This window comes from Culex pipiens, chromosome 2, assembly GCF_016801865.2.
Source record: "Culex pipiens pallens isolate TS chromosome 2, TS_CPP_V2, whole genome shotgun sequence".
NCBI lineage: Eukaryota > Metazoa > Arthropoda > Insecta > Diptera > Culicidae > Culex > Culex pipiens.
The window spans coordinates 22,370,718-22,387,625 of record NC_068938.1 but is presented as its reverse complement, the minus strand read 5'-3'; the positions used below and the strand labels follow the sequence as shown (position 1 = coordinate 22,387,625).

The window sequence follows — 16,908 nt, the reverse complement described above, 5'->3', positions numbered from 1 at the left end:
TTGTTTCTCGGCTGCGCCGATTGTCGGTTTTAATGAGAGGGTGAAAAATTACCTTCCCCTTTCTGTTGGAAGGAGAACCCGACAGAAGGGGCCAATCCGTTAAACAATCTACAGATAAAAACCCAAAAATACAAGAAAAAAATGTTCTCCAAAGTTCCAAGAAATTGGTCCCCGCCCGAAGGTGTGTTTGTATTTAAATATTTTGTTTCATTTCTTGCCGGACGCCGTTTGAGGTTATGTTTGGGTATAATTTCCGCGTTTTCTTCTTTTCGATGGCTACTGTATTTGGGGCGGCAACGGCAAAGAATTGGAAACAATCACAATTAGCGCCGCGCCGCCCAGGAGAAAATTGGGCCGGCTGCTCTCCCTAGAACGTTTAAAGATGACGACTTCTTGGGAGTCTGGAGGGAGCTTCGTTGCTATCCTAACAATTTGTAAGATGAGTATTGTTTAATTAGTTGGCCTGAATCAATTTCAAATTGACAGAAAGAGGTGAAAACGAACTGGAATAGGTATTAACATTCTCAGTTGCAAGATTTGAACTCATGACCTTTGGATTGCGAGTCCAAAATAATCCTTCAAATGTCAGAAGACGATGTTACTGCCAAATTTGCTCATACGATTGTGTTGGCTACGAAGAAGCAGAGAAAATACTGTTCCTCGTTACACTCTATTGATGTCCATTACAGACGCGGATGGTTGACAGAAGGGCAGACAACGGGTGTCAGTAGCTCGGTCATCACAGAATGTCAGCGACATCTGAATTGGGTGTAGATCCTATTGCTGGCTGAGATATTTTAGAAGTTTTTTTTTGTTGAGATTAAAACGCATAATAACTCCACTTTCTTTCGAGACCTTTTCAATGACAATTTCGAAATGTGTGAGAGTTTCCAGCAGATAATTTCATTCAATCCGATCCAATTCCCACAAATTTGCCTCATGGCACTCCTCCGTCAACCACCTCACCGTATCACTCAAGCAAAGGGGCCACACCTCGACCTTGTTCGTCGGCCTAATTATTTCTAATCCCCGCCGCCGTCAAATCAGACCTGGGACAAGCAATTATTCTCAATCATCCCGGACATGGATCATCCGACGTCGCCGCCATTGGGATGACGGCTGATTAAGGCCCAAAAATGATGAGACCGAAAAAAAAGCTGAACCACTTCCTCTACTTCTGCAGAACTTTAACCATTCAAGCCTCAATCTTCTTGTCTGTCCCGATCAAGTGAGCGGCTGCAAAAGGATCGACCAGAGAAAAAAAAAGTTCAAATTTGTCTAAATATAGGTGTCTTCAAAAATCTGTCAATAATTTTCCCGTTCGCCTCGATTATTATCTTATTATATTTTTATTTCGCTCTTCGAGCTCCGGGCTCGGCTGCTCACATATGGTTGCCCCAGCCAGACTTGGGAATTCGAAGTTTGAAGAAAACCGTTTTCCAGAAGTGTCGATTGTTATGGCGAAAAAGTGCCCCATTCCAGGCGTTGCGTCTGCTGCGTGAATCAAATGTCAAAACCCGTTCAAAATTCGATTAACTCCTCTTTGATTGATTGATTTGTTTTCCGCGAGGCGCCGCCGTACTGGTTCATGTACGGAAAAGTACGTTGAATTGAGAGTTTTGATGTACACTGAGAGAAACTAATTTAGATGACATCAATTTCTTGTTCACCATCGTGAAAGCTGTCCAACTCCAAGCGAAAGTAATTTGGGGATACCGCGGAGAATTTCTCTTGTCCCTTTAAAAAAGCATCAACATTCTCATCATCCAAATTTCTATCAAATTTCATTACTGTAATATTCAAACTTCGATAAACGCATTTTTTTCCGTGTTCTCGTATCCAGAGACTCCCAAAAAAAACGGGATAATTGATGGAAAAGAAATTATAATAAACAGCGGTGCTCAAACAGTTCCCGAATTGGCGTTTTGGTTCTGCCTTGATTCGATCGAAAATTGAACGTTCTGCTCTAGGGAAAAAAAAAAACCCCAAGAAAGAACAAAAAAAAACCATCAACGACGAGACAAACACTGCTCGATTTCATGCTAATTATTTCGATGTTTTTCGTCCCTCCCTGGTTGGCCCCAACCATTCGCCGTCAATTGTTATTACACCCAGGTTTGTTGTTGGTTTTGCTCTCCTTCGGACCATTTCTTTTTGAGTCAATAATTTTTCAATCAGGGGCTGGGTCCCCCATGCCAATTTACGATTTAATTCGATCAGTCGCCCCCGGTGCGTATAATTGAAGTACCGATAATTGCCACCGTCGAACTCCGCGCTTCTTCTGGTGGGCAGAACCTTACGTGTCATTAGTAAGGTCGTTGTCGGAAAACAAGTGGTTTTACCAATTTGTGTAATTTGCTGATTACTGCGCGCCGGACCCATTCGAATGATACGGAAGGTTTGCCGTTAATTTTAACTGTCGCCCAAAATGGGAGCAAAACGCTCCCATCGCAATTCCAGCGAAAACCCATTTGGCCGACGACGAAAAAATGTCACCCAGCAAACCCCGCTCAGGACACCGAATTCCACTCAACTATTTAAATTGCGTTCCCCAGCGGCCATTAAATTCAAATAAATCTCGCTTAATAAAATTGATGTAATTACCCCGCGCGCGCACAAGTGCTTTCTTCGAAGCCAATTTCCAGCAGCGGGGCTGTCCAGGAATCTGCAGGACAATTTAAAATGACCTGGGCCGATGTTGACGTCCTCGTCATCAATCCATCAAATCAGCGGAATTGCGCGCGGGGCCGGGTCGCTCTTACATGTCAGCTGCTACCACAACACGGCCAAGTGACAGCGGAACAGTGTGCGGTTAATGTTCCTTATGGAATCGATCCCCAGAGGGGGGAACTCCGAGCGACCCAAAGAGTTTTATTTTCGACCAAATAATTTAAGAGCGGTTTGTTCTTAAATTTCACAGACATTGTCATTTCCCAGAAATGGTAATTTCCCAGAAATGGTCATTTCCCAGAAATGGTAATTTCCCAGAAATGATCATTTCTCAGAAATGGTCATTTCCCAGAAATGGTCATTCCACAGAAATGGTCATTTCCCAGAAATGGTCATTTCCCAGAAATGGTCATTTCCCTAGAAATGGTCATTTCCCAGACATGGTTATTCCCAGAAATGGTCATTTCCCAGAAATTGTCTGTTCACAGAAATGGTCATTCCACAGAAATGGTCATTTCCCAGAAATGGCCATTTCACAGAAATGGTCATTTCTCAGAAATGGTCATTTAGCCAAATTTGTCATTTCACTGAAATGGTCATTTCTCAGTAATGGTCGTTTCACAGAAATGGTCATTTCACAGAAATGGTCATTTCATAGAAATAGTAATTTCACCGAAATGGTCATTTTCCAGAAATGGTTATTTCCAAGAAATGGTCAATTCACAGAAATAGTCATTTCACAGAAATAGCCATTTCACAGAAATGGTCATTGCACTGAAATGGTCGTTTCACTGAAATGGTCATTGCACTGAAATGATCATTGCACACAAATGGTAATTTCACAGAAATGGACATATATATAAAAAATTTCGACGGTTTTGTTCGAACGCGAATCCGTTCAATACGGAGCGTCGGATCGAGGTGCTTTTTGTTGCGTTGGGTTCGTATAAGCCCAAGGAAGGTTCTTACGCTAACTAATTTACACTTTGGCCACTCTGGAACCGATTCCGGAGCATCGGCAAATTTTATGGAGAAAGTTACGTAAAATCATATTTTGATCACAGGAGGCTGAATTAGCAAAAAATCAAAAAACGTCAACAAACGAAAAAAGGCAGAACGAAGTTTGTCGGGTAAGGCTTGTTTGACATAAATGGTCATTGCACTGAAATGGTCATTTCACTGAAATGGTCATTTCTTAGAAATGGTAATTTCACCAAATTTGTCATTTCACTGAAATGGTCGTTTCACAGAAATGGTCATGTCACAGAAATGGTCATTTCCCAGAAATGGTAATTTCTCAGAAATCACATTTTACAGAAATGGTCATTTCACTGAAATGGTCATTTCACAGAAATGGTCATTTCTCACAAATGGTCATTTCACCAAATTTGTCATTTCACTGAAATGGTCATTTTACAAAAATGATCATTTCTCAGAAACGGTCGTTTCACAGAAATGGTCATTACGCCAGATTGGTCATTTCACCGAATTGGTCGGATTGAGTCATTTCACTAAACTAAATTTGACGGATAGGTTATTTCACTGAAAAGGTAATTTTAGCGAATAGGTCATTTCACCGAGTAAAAAATTGTTAACAAAATTGAGAGCATTTTGCTCCTAACTCTCTAAGCCTCATTGGAAAATTAAATTTTAAGGTCGCAACGAGTCGCACAACCGCGCGATGAACACGCAACAAAAACCCCAAGCAAAATTACATCCCAAACATTCCCGTATTTCTTCAATCGTCCAGAAAATTGCCCACTGATCCTGACGGCCGCTGCTGCTGCTGGATGCTGTCGCCAGAGCGTTGGCCAATTTGATCCCGGCACTCACTCGAAAAAAAAAAGCTGAACAGTTTAAAAGAACAACAAAAACCGCCCGTGTTTTACACTACACACCCCTTCTCTCCCCGACTTCCCGTGGAATCTCCCACGTGCCCACCCCTAACCCAGAAACCACGTGCGCGGTGGTACAATGTTTACATTTGTTCGCCTTTCTGTTCCCGGTTTTCGCTTCTCCGGAGGACCGCAGTCAGGAGCATCAGCCAGACGGTTGGTGATGGCATCGAACCCTCGCGGGAATTGCGGTCGTCAACGTTGAGGGGAGGTTGGAAAAAATCAGCGCGGGAAGAAGTAAACGATCTGGAAGCGAACCGCGTTCTGTAAGTGACGTTTAATTTAAAATCAATCAATAGCGAGGAGAGGTTTGCAATTGTTGCTTGCGAAGAAGTGAGACGGGAGGGTTGTTTCGGTGAAATGACCCAGTTGAAAGAATTCTTTTCTTTGAAAGAATAAAACATTCCTGGATATTACACAAAACAACGTTTGACAGAACTATTCGATTGAATGACCTATTTGATTTAAATACACAAAATCTGAATAAAATTACAGATTCGACTAAATGTCTCGTTTGGTAAATGGCCGTTTCGGTTAAATGACCTTCTTGGATGAACTGACCCACTCAGTGAAATGACCTAATCCCTGAAATTTCCAATTAAATGAAATAACCTTTTTAGTAACCTATTCAGCGAAATGACCTATTTAGTAAAATTACCTATTCACTATTCAGTGAAATGTAAAATGACCTATGCAGTGTAATGACCTATTCAGTGAAATGACCTTTGCAGTGAAATGACCTATTCAGTGAAATGACCTATCCAGTGAAATGACCTATTCAGCGAAATGACCTATTCAGTGAAATGACCTATTAAGTGAAATGACCTTTGCAGTGAATTCAGTGAAATGACCTATTCAGTGAAATGACCTATTCAGTAAAATGACCTATTCAGTCGAATGATATTTTCAGTGAAATGACCAATTCAGTGAATTGACCTACTCAGTGGAATGACCTATTCAGTGAAATGACCTATTCAGTCGAATGATAATTATTAGTGAAACGACCAATATGGTGAAATGACCTATTCAGTGGAATGACCTATTCAGTGAAATGACCTATTCAGTAAAATGACCTACTCAGTGGAATGACCTATTCAGTGGAAAGACCTATTCAGTCGAATGATATTTTCAGTAAACGACCAATATGGTGAAATGACCTATTCAGTGGAATGACCTATTCAGTGAAATGACCTATTCAGTAAAATGACCTATTCTGTCGAATGATATTTTCAGTGAAATGACCTATTCTGTGAAATGACCTATTCTGTGAAATGACCTACTCAGTGAAATGACCTACTCAGTGAAATGACCTATTCAGTGGAAAGACCTAATCAGTGAAATGACCTATTTACAGACATAACCTATTCAGTCAAATGACCTATTCAGTCGAATGATATTTTCAGTGAAACGACCTATACAGTGGAATGACCTATTCAGTGGAATACCTATTTGAGAGTGAGCATTCTAGAAATAGCCACGTCATATAACAGATATTTCTCGAAGTGTCGTTTCACCGAATTGGTACCATTCCCATGAAATCAACATCAGTTTCGAAAACTTCTCGCTTAATCGGAGAAGGAGGTTCGTTTGCGTTAATCCGTTTTTCGCATTGCACAAGTAAATCCAATCTATCCTGCGGAACTCAAAGCGGGACTTCAACCTGTTTGACGTCTGACGTCCAAAACGTTACGCCAACTCCACGGATTAAGGCTAAATACAACCCCTTAGGGGAAAGCCTCCCCTCCCCAACCGCGTGTGTCATTCACTCTTTGTTTGGGAGCGTTTTCCCCCCGGACTTATATTTCGATATAAATAGAAAATGATTTCGGATTTCGACGATTATCGAGGATTAAGGCGGGGCGAGACGAGTCCCGTGTCTAGGTCCTGCCGGGATTTCAATCAAATTCGCTGACGACCTAGACAGCAAATTGACTCGATATTGATCGAATTAAAAACGGTCTGGCCGCGCTCGAGGGAACCGAAGACAATGGTCCGTCGAATCCCACGACCCTCCGAAAAACCACCCCGGTAAAACCGGGCAAAAACCGCGCGCGGTTCTGGAATGCTTTAATTACAAACATTTCCGAGCAATTATAGGGCATGTGTTTTATCTCTCTCCGGACCTGGGGTTCGAGTTCGGCGGTGGTACGGATCCTGGGCCGCGCAGCAAATTTTCGCGGCGGTTCTCAGCAGAAAACCTCAAACCTCCAACGGCAAAAAAAACTGCACACAACCGAAATGTTCGTATTTGTGCGAAAAAATCAAAGCATAATGATGGCCGGGGTACTTATGCGCGTTTTGCACTGATGAAGACACTCCAAGGTCCAAATTTAGGAAGAGCGAGGCTGAAGGTCGAACATGGGGTGGGGGGGAGGACCTCATCATCATTATCGCTGCGTTCCTCTTGGCAGGTTCTGGCCGCGTGGTGAAGTGGCTCTGGGAAGGGGGTCCACGGAGAAAAACGGGGGGAATTTTCTGGTTTGTTCGTCGCCTTTTTTGCTCTTTACGCGGCCGTAGGGGAGGTTGGTCAACGGTGAGCTTCTATTTCATGTTGGGAGGAATGTTCTCTTATTTGAATGATCTCTTTACCTCAAATTTTGAGGTGAGAGCGATTTCCTCTCAATTTGAGAGCAAATCGATTTAACTTTGAAACCAGAGCAAAATGCTCACAAATTTCTATTCAATTTCAAAGAAAGATGTCTTTTCAATTTAAGAGCAAATTGATTTTGCCTTTGGAATTTTGGAAACAGAGAAAAGTTCTCACAAATTTCCTTTCAATTTGAAAGAAAAAAGCTAAACATAAAACAAGTTGAAAGCGATTGCCTCTTAGAAACAAGAGCAAATTGATCTTGAGTTTTTTCAACAAGGCAAGAACAGATATAAAATTTTCTTTTGTTCGAGAGGATTTTAATCTAATTTTTTGAGAGTATTTTTATTCCAATTCAACTATAATTTGATCTCACCCTAAGCCACTCTCCCCTATTTCCCCCCGCTGAATTGCAGTGAAAGAAGAAATGTTCAACATTAATCACATCGAATTAAATGATGCTTCTCGCGCAACAATACCGACTGCCAGAGATCCCAGGTTCAGCCGGTGGAATGTTTTTGTAGATATCTCCTCAACCCTCGGACGGAAAAACTGGGCGGTTCACCAGCGAGAGAGAGCAACGAAAAAAAAATCCACCTTTTTGCCAATAATGCGCGCCAAGTTATTCGCTGATTGTTTTACAAAACAATATTGTTAACATTGTTGTAATTACACTTTTTGATATGGAACAGACAAGTGCGCGCATCAAAAGCAAGGTTGATTTATTGTTATTGGGGAATTTATCGAACCGGCCGTGGAGGATCTGTTTCGCAAGAGTCGAAAACCGGAAAACTTTTCCAGAGGTACCATTGAATATCACACGCCCCGAGGTGGCGGTGTCGATGAAACGGGGTTCGAGCTGAATTTCAATAACGTTTTTGGACCGTAATGATTTCACAACAATTTCAGCCAAAAACAAACGGTGAAAATATGATTAATCCGTAATTTTGACTGAGCATTTCCATACAGAATTCTGGAAAAATATTTTCATAAAACAAAAATTCAAATTTAAGAATACACACAAAAAAATATTTCCGAATGTTACATTATTTATGATGTCACATTTTTGCACGTCATTAAGCATTAAGATTTAAATGCAATTTGATGTAAATTTGCAACAAATTATACGTAAAAACATGATTTTACGTGTGATTCAACCGTTTACGTCGAATCTCAAGTTTACTTCAACAGAATTTACATGTGATTCATTTTTTTCCGTGTCGAGTAAATTCACTTTTTTTTCTGTGTAACTTTGAATAATTTTAAGTAATTTTCTACAATTGAAAGGATAATGGATACTCCGGACAAAACCGTAGATAGATCTTTTACATACCAGTCCAAAAACTTTTCAAATATTGTTTTGGTAACATTCTGACTAATTTTGTCTAATTATCTGGATAAACTTTTGGATAATTTACATGAGTTTTGGATGGTTACAAGGATGGTTACACAGTAAAAAAAACATGGTAAAATTACATCTAAAAAGGAGTACATCTTTTATGTCAGAAAAAAGCTTTAATTTTATCTCTAATAATGTTTAAATTTACATCTGGCAGACGCTAGGAAAAAATATCTGTAATCCTAAAAAAATATCAAACCAGCGATAGTTATATCTAGCTTACTAAGTCCGCGCCCCAACCCGCACGGCCAACTCGCCGCTGCGAAAACTAGACGATCAAAGCCAATGTTGCTCTATGTGTTCCGTACATTGTATACTGTATTTACTGCATATACGGTACATAAACGTACATCGGCTTTGATCATCAAGTTTTCACAGCGGCGAGTTGGCCGTGCGGGTTGGGGCGCGGACTTAGTAAGCCAGATATAACTATCACCGTTGATATTTTTTTAGAATTACAGATATTTTTTCCTAGCGTCTGCCAGATGTAAATTTACACATTATTAGAGGTAAAATTAAAGCTTTTTTTGTTTCATAAAAGATGTACTCCTTTTTAGATAAAATTTTACCATGATTTTTTTTACTGTGTAAATAAATTATACTTAAACAAATTTCTAATGCCCTGGATAACTAAATATTTTAACGATTTTACATAATTCTCCAGATTACAGTTTGGCTAGTTTGTAAACGTTATTGGAACTCTGACTTTGCCTCATAATCTGGATGACTTCAAAGAAATATCCACGGATTTTTTAAGTTCACAATCAAATATTCAAAAAAGACTTTTCTAAGTCCAAATAATCAAAAGTTTGTGGATAAGCTTGATAATATTCAGTTCAGACTCGATTATCCTAGTGCTTGAAAAAATTCACTTCTGATAATCGAATCAAAAATAGTTTTCATTGTCTTTTTTATCTCAAAACTACGCTTAAGTGATTAAGAATATTTTAAGATGGCGCCTAAAATGGCAGTGGTGAAATATTGAAAAAATGCCTTTTGTAATTCATTTGCGATCAACTATTCAATTTTGACTAAAATGGGGTCGCAAAACTCGAATTTGACGTGAAAAAATTATGTGTTTGATTATCCGTAGTCCCATACAAACCTTCGGATAATCAAACTTCGGATAACCGAAACTTCGGAAAATTGAGGCTTCGGATAATCGATTCTGGAGTGTATTGTGGCAATTGTGGATAAAATGTTTCAGTGATTCTGAATACTAATCCAGACTTTGATACAAGTTTTGAAAATTTTATCAGAAATTTTAAAACTGGAAGCTTTTCAGATAGTTTTCATTGGTTAAGGATTAATATTAAAGTGACATATATGAAAATCTTATTTGTAGTTTTATAAAAGGTGTTATTATCCACAATAAACTTAACAAATTCTTGGCTGAAAGTTAATTTATATTTTTATCAGTTCAAAGTATTTATCCAGATTACAGATAATGATTTTGATATCTTTTATTTAGACTTGGGATAACTTAAAGGATAATTACACTCTCTCGGTAACATTCTGACAGATCTTGCAAAACAACCTGGATTATTCTATGATAATTTTTATGGGCAAAGGATAATAATTTTAATGGTAATTTCAAAAGATTCCCTGTACTACTTAGATTTTTAAAAATTCAGATAAAAACTCGGAATATAGTTTTCAGTGATACTCATTCTCTTAAGTGAGTAAATCTCGATGATTTGCTACAAATCGTTCAAGATTTAAAAAAAACTACTCAGGGATAAAAATTTCAGTGTTTTGCGTTGGATAAAAAATAAAATTTCGTTGATAAATTGCTGCTAAGGTTCTGGATAAAAGCTTGAATAGTCATTTTCGGGAATTCTTAAGAATTATCTGAACAGATCATTTAAATGAAAAACAAAATTAATTTGTTTTTATAAGTTGTCCAAAATAAGATTTCTGCCTCTTCTTGATAATTCTAGATAATCCTAAAATACCATGAAAAGATTCCGGATAAACTTGGATAGTGCTTTTTAATTGTTCTAATTAAATATCCGGTTAGGGTTAGACCATTCTGATGGGTTCCAGATAATTGACTGGTTTGAACTGATATTTTCCAGGATGTAATAAGAAGTTTTTAAGAAATATACCTTCCAGCATATCTAAAAAAAATCCGGATAATATTATCCAGATTTTTAAAATACTTTTTTAACAAGTGTTCTTTGAATAGATCTTAAATGATTATCCAGATAATACAGGATAAAAATAAAAAGATCTGGATAGTAATTAGATAATACTTTGAGGATGTTTTTTTATAAATAACTATCCAGACACAACTTTCTTACCGGTTTTACATTTATATATCTGGATAAAAGCTTCCGAAAACTTTAATTTTGTTTAACAAGCTGTATTTTTCTGAATTATGCGAATTTCAGATTTCCAAAGAAATTTTCGGTAATATTTCTTCGAAATCAAAAAATAAACAAACTTCAACCTTCTTACCTCCCAAGGTCTCCCAGTTTCCCGGGCGATAACGGTCCTAATTACAACGCTAATCAAAAACACAAACACCGAGCTGCTCGAGTTCGCCCTCCCTGAAGGTCCATGGCTTCCCGAGGGCGCATCGATTATTCCCGGGCCGGCAAGTTCCTCCCAAACCTCCACACCACACTAATTAGTAGGTGAGGCGTAATTTCAGTCGCTTGTTCTTATTTTCGACACATATTAACTCTTTTCGGTTCGGAGGACCGAACAACTACTAGCGCCATTGTCCGCCTGGTTGTTGGCGTTCGCGCTGGAGGATAATTTACTTTAATGTTTAGTTTCGGTGTTCGAGACTCGGGGGATCACCTGGACCTCAAAACAGAGTGCAGAAAAAGGAATGGTAATAGAGATCCCGTTGCACGGCCGTAACATAACGGTACAGGAAGTCTTAATGATCCGACAAGTAATGTAAACGGTAGCTTTACGCTCCGGTAGGTCTTTGTTGTGTTCGGGAGGGGGGGTTCCTGAATCGGTAATTATCACATATTGCGGGGTAATGGGGTTTGCACTGGTCAATCTTGACCTGGGTCTTTCTGCTCAAATTTCCTAGCAAATCGATGACAGTAAGCGGGTTCTTAAGCAGCGTTCACAATGCACACACACTCTTAGCGTAATCGTTTAGCTCACCTAGCGAAGCGCTCCTTGTCTTGAACGTTGTCCTCATCCATTCTGTTGTATTTGTTACCACTGGCACTGTCCTCATCAGATCTGAAAGTAAGCAGAAAAGAAGAAGATTATTGATTAGTACCGTTGAACGATTTCGACACCCCCTTCGATGCACCCCGGCGCGGAACGCGCGCTTATATTCTCCGCATGTTCCAGGACGAGACCAGACGTGAGATCACTTCGACACGGACGTGTGCAGACTGGGGATGACCGGCGCCCGTGACAACTTCCAGGGACTGACCTACATTCGGGAGGTCCTGTCGCGTCGACGTCATCGCAGCGACGACGTTCGCAAAGGTCGGAAGGTCGGTTCCGAACCAAATAAACAATAGCTTGAACAGGCACACACAAACACGGATGAAAGGAGTCCCCCTCCCTTTCAATACAGCTAGAGGGCGAGTCGGGCTGTCTACTTCGGGTTGAGACTGTGTGTGCAGTGAAGCGACGGACTCGGGGGACACGTGGACAGGGGGGCGAGGGTAGCAAAAAACGCGCGCGCCCGGTCGAGTACGTGGCAAACCTGAGCGGAAAGTCAAAATCGAGTCCGGAATTGAGAGGCGGCCGGCGTCATGTGTTTGAATGTTGATGATATCTCGACCCTTCTTTTTTTGTTGTTGCTGGTTGAGATGGGTGCACCCCGCGGTATTGAGCTTGGTTCGGGAAATTAATGGTTTTCAAGGTCAGTTTTGCGGGGAAACGGGAATGTTTGGTTTGGGATATTGTTTTGAACTGGATCAATATCGAAAACGGGAAAGTCAAATACCGAAACAAATGTTTTGGGACATTTTTGGAGATCCTTAGAACTATTTTGCATTATGGGGACATCGAATTTGAAGGCAGATTTGGTAACGGTCTACTTTGTAGACAACAAACCTACAAAATTGACCTTAACCAAAACTTCATATTGAATTGATGTCCTCGTGGTGGCAAATGTTGAATAGGAACTCTACCAAGGTTTGACCGTTTAGATTTGTCTTTTGGTTTAATTTATTATCGATATTGATCGAGTTCAAAAGCTATGGCTTTGAGATATCCCTTTGAACACGATCAATATCGAATAAAATTCTGTCAAATTTGGCATTTAATCTTACACAGCTTTTGTTGAGTCATGAGCTAGGTTTAGGAATGATGAGGACATTTATTTTGTGGAAGGTTTGTGGTACAGCCTACTTTGAAGACCATAAGCCTATAAACTAGACCGCAAGTACCAGTTTTCACCGAACCAATGTCCCCGTGAGCTCAAATCGTGTCAGCAACCTCTACGAAGACTCTGACAGCCTAGTTAGAACGCCTGACCAAATAATCTTCGGTGTTGATCGAGTTCAAAGGTTCTGTCCTGAACAGCCAATCATAATTTTCTTAAAAAACTTGTTTCTCCAAGCTCCAAAAAGCGCAAGTTCCCACATGCAGCACCGCTGCGCAGCAGCAACCTCTCCATCATCCCGATGATTAATAGCTTGCAAACTGTCAGCACAACTGCCTCCGCTTTCGGGCTGCTGCCTTTATTTGCGCTCATTAAATTAGCACATTCGTAATGTCCAGTGAGTGCTACCTCAAGCCAGCGTACCAACAACCTTTTCGGGGGTCCCTTCCAAGAGGTGTATCATAAGCGCCGCCGCGAAGATCCACCGCGCGTGTGGCTTATATTCATAATTAATGCAGTTCTCCCGACTCCCCGCGCGCTTCCCCAAACAATCCAGGTCTTGGTGGCGAGTGTCGGCGAAAGCGGCCCTAATAAGCTACCGTTGGTAGGTCGTCGTCGGCGGCGGCCGTCACCGCCGCCAGGTTTGTCGTCGCCATCAATCACCATAACTAGCAGCTTCCTTTTTCGTGTCGAGTTGGCGAGCCCTTTAAAGGTAGGTAGCGGGCGCGAGCCGCGCGCTACCTCCAAGTGCATCTCTCGCGAATTCAATCGCGGTTCTCGCCTTTTTTCGCGTGTTTGTGTCGGCCGCGCGGACGTTAGCTTTGAGCTGTCCGCGCGCGGTGACGATGAAGGTGAGTTAGGAGGTTTCTCGCGGGTCTCATTCATATTCAGTTTTGAACCCTTGGGATGGTCGGGTGGGACTTGCGAGGGGGTTCCAATAAAGGGCAGGTCGGCGACAGCTGCGACAGGGGGAGTTGCGGCGGCGCCAATAGCCAAATTTGAGCAAAGAGGTTGCTGGGTAGTGGTTTTTGTGGGTTGGGTTATTACTTGAACTCGGTCAATATTGAATGTGATCGAGGGAAATGGTGTAGCGAACCCCGGAAAACCTCGCTAGAGGTCACAGCAATGATCTGAAATCATGGGGACATCAATTTTTGCTATACCTTTTCATACGTTCGACTTCGTAGACAACTTGACTACAAAATAACCCACAGGCGAAGCAGGATACGATATCAACGTCCCAATGACTTGAAATTACCAAAATATCTTCAATATTGATCAACTTCAAACTAATTGCGCAGCTTAAATTCAAGTTTTTGAAGCAGTTACGACCTATTAAACTATTTTTTCACGCATAATCGAACAAAGGTGCCAAGTAAAACACGAGGTACCAGATGATAGCCGAACGCGTGCCACTCGTTAAAGCGATCCCAATTAATTACACCAATCCGTCAGGCCCTTCCCGATCACGGGTCGATTGTGGCAATTATTCGCCGTTGCAGCGCGCGCGTACTTGCGCGGCGGCGTTCTATGCTCCGATCGATCTTACCGCACGGTGACCGCCATTGACAGGTTAAGTGGATCCCCCCGTACCCTGCTCCTCGCGGAGAATTGACCAGGTCTAATTTGTGGGTAATTGAATTGGTCGCTGGTGTGCCGTCACTAATTACCATCACTCCTAACACAAATATACTTCAAGTTGTGTTAGCTGTTCGGTACGGATCTTCGGTGTTCGCACTTTGCGATGTGCGAGCCCCTTTTTCAAACTGAGTTGTTAGCGATTCCTAAGAAAACGCGGACTACCTGATATCGCTCGTTTGTACAACCTTCGACCGGCAATTGTTTGGATTGTTTCGACTTGGTATCGACGGCGATCCACGCCCGCCCTTTTCTTGCTTCTGTCCAATTAACCAATTAACCGTTGGTTGGTTTTCGGAGAACTCCCTGGGTATATACACCGAATTGTTGTGTGGTATATCTGGGTTGTACCGCTACTCCTCCTTGGGGGGATGTCGAACAATGACTGGTATACGGTGTGTTATTATTCAATTTGAGGTTTGATACGGTAGCAGAAGGTTGGCTACAAAGCGATGACCTGAAGTGGTGACCTGTGATTTCTTTGTCTATTGAACTACATAGAACAATCTCATCGTGGAATCCTCTCTGGAGCCATCAGTTTATGATACCAGGAAGTCAGCAGTTCTTCCTATCAACGGAATCTCCCACACTTCTCAATAGAACCAATCCGTCGGAATCAAAACATCGTCCAAATCACAGACCACGGTCCCTCTCTCACCGTAATTGAATTGTAACCCCGAGACCAAAACAATTTTCTCCGAGCCCAGCCAGAGATTGAATGCCAACGCAGCGAAAAGAATCCGTAATTGTCTTCCCGGCGAGTACAGTGACCAGCCTGTCCGACTTCCTTCTGCGGCGGCTGCTCCAACCAAGGATCATATATATAAACAGATAATCACTAATAAAAATGATGATATCTTGGAATCGATTTCCCGAGTATACGCCGCTCCCAAAGACACTCTACGCTGGGAAGCCCGAAAACCGTTGACCGTATGTTCCGACGAAGTCGGAGTCCAGGGCGAAGAGGCACAGACACAGAGAGATAAAGCATAATTGCATCTTTCTGTGGCCAAACGCGCTCGATTATCGGGCTGGTCGTATTTCGATTTCGTACGATTCGATTCAGATAGTTACGGCGAGGAATTCCATAAGGTTGCGTCTCCTTTTGGCGGAGTCGGTCGATCGTGGAGGGAAAAATTCTCCAGAAACAGCAGAAAATCACACTCACACACACATCTCATCCCAGGGGCAAATGTGCGAGCTAAGTGAAATAAAAGAAATTGGTTACTGTCTGGGACCGGCGGAACTGCTGATGTGCGATGTTTTTGTCGAAATAATTCGATCTTGTCTATTTTCAATTTCCCGACGACGATTACTGCAAACATCACCCTCAACCAACATGCTGGCGTTGCTAGAGTTCCCCACCAACGTCTAATTACTGTCAAAATGGGCACGTGTTTGCCTAGAGTAGAGTTGGTCCAATTTCCGGACAATTTCCCATCCAGAACGGCAGCGGAACAATACATCGAGGGACGTGACTCCGCGGGACCTCGGGAACCTGTTTTCATTATTATCTTCCGATTTCGGGTGTTATTTTTCTACATTTACTCGAGCGGCACCTCACCTCGGCGTGGTGGACCCCGGGAATTGATTACATGTGCGAAATATATTAATAATAATTATTACCGATAAAATTATTCCGCACCATTATTCTCCCATCAGAGGGCAGCGACGCGACGGACGTCAAGGCCGGGGGGTCTACGGATGGACTCGAACTTTATGGAATCAATTTCGACACCAATTTTTTTTTTTTTTTTTGAAACCACGATTCAGCAAATGCAGAACTACGAAAATCTACATATTGAAAGAAAATGCCCCTATTTTGGTCCTTCTCCGAAATATTCCAATTGTGTTTTATTTTATTTGTTTACGCAACACTGATTTTCGATTATTTCACAAACCACCGTTACACAAGAAATGGTTAAAATAGTTGACTCTATGAAAATAGAAAATGATCGCTTCCAATTTAGTTTTTAAGATGTTATTAATTTTTTAAACATATTTTTTTAAAAACTTTGAAAATTTGATCGATTTTTTTCATTTGCATTTTAAGATGAAGAATCGTGACTTAATCAAGAATTGGGAAAAGTTTGTAATGGTTATTAAATAATAAAAAATTGAGAAACTCACTTAAAAGTGTAGACAAATTTCTTAAATTATCAAAAACATATTTTTAGTCTTCAGCATGGGGTCTTCTAAGAAAAAACCCAAAAGTTTCTAAATATTATAAAAATCAAGGTTTAGGTGCATTTATTTCGAAAACGATGAACATTATAAAAAATTTGATCTTGTTTGCAAAAGTTACCCATTTTTGTAAACGAGCTGGCAACACTGCTTAATATGCTGCACCCTTGCTAGGTCTTTACTCAGAAATTGTCTTTTAATCCCTTGAAACTTATACTTTTTC

The 16,908-nt window shown here is 41.0% G+C and overlaps 1 protein-coding gene across 10 annotated transcripts in view; it reads right to left on the bottom strand.

Annotated features, from left to right (window-relative positions):
• LOC120421141 (aryl hydrocarbon receptor nuclear translocator homolog) overlaps nt 1-16,908 on the bottom strand; it is a 320,639-nt gene that overhangs the window by 125,349 nt on the left and 178,382 nt on the right. For all 10 annotated transcript variants that reach the window (XM_039584331.2, XM_039584330.2, XM_039584329.2 and 7 more), the window contains exon 3: nt 11,681-11,761. In XM_039584331.2, coding sequence (XP_039440265.1) covers nt 11,681-11,721 — 41 coding nt within the window. In that variant the 5' untranslated portion in view covers nt 11,722-11,761. The remainder of the gene's footprint in view (nt 1-11,680; nt 11,762-16,908) is intronic.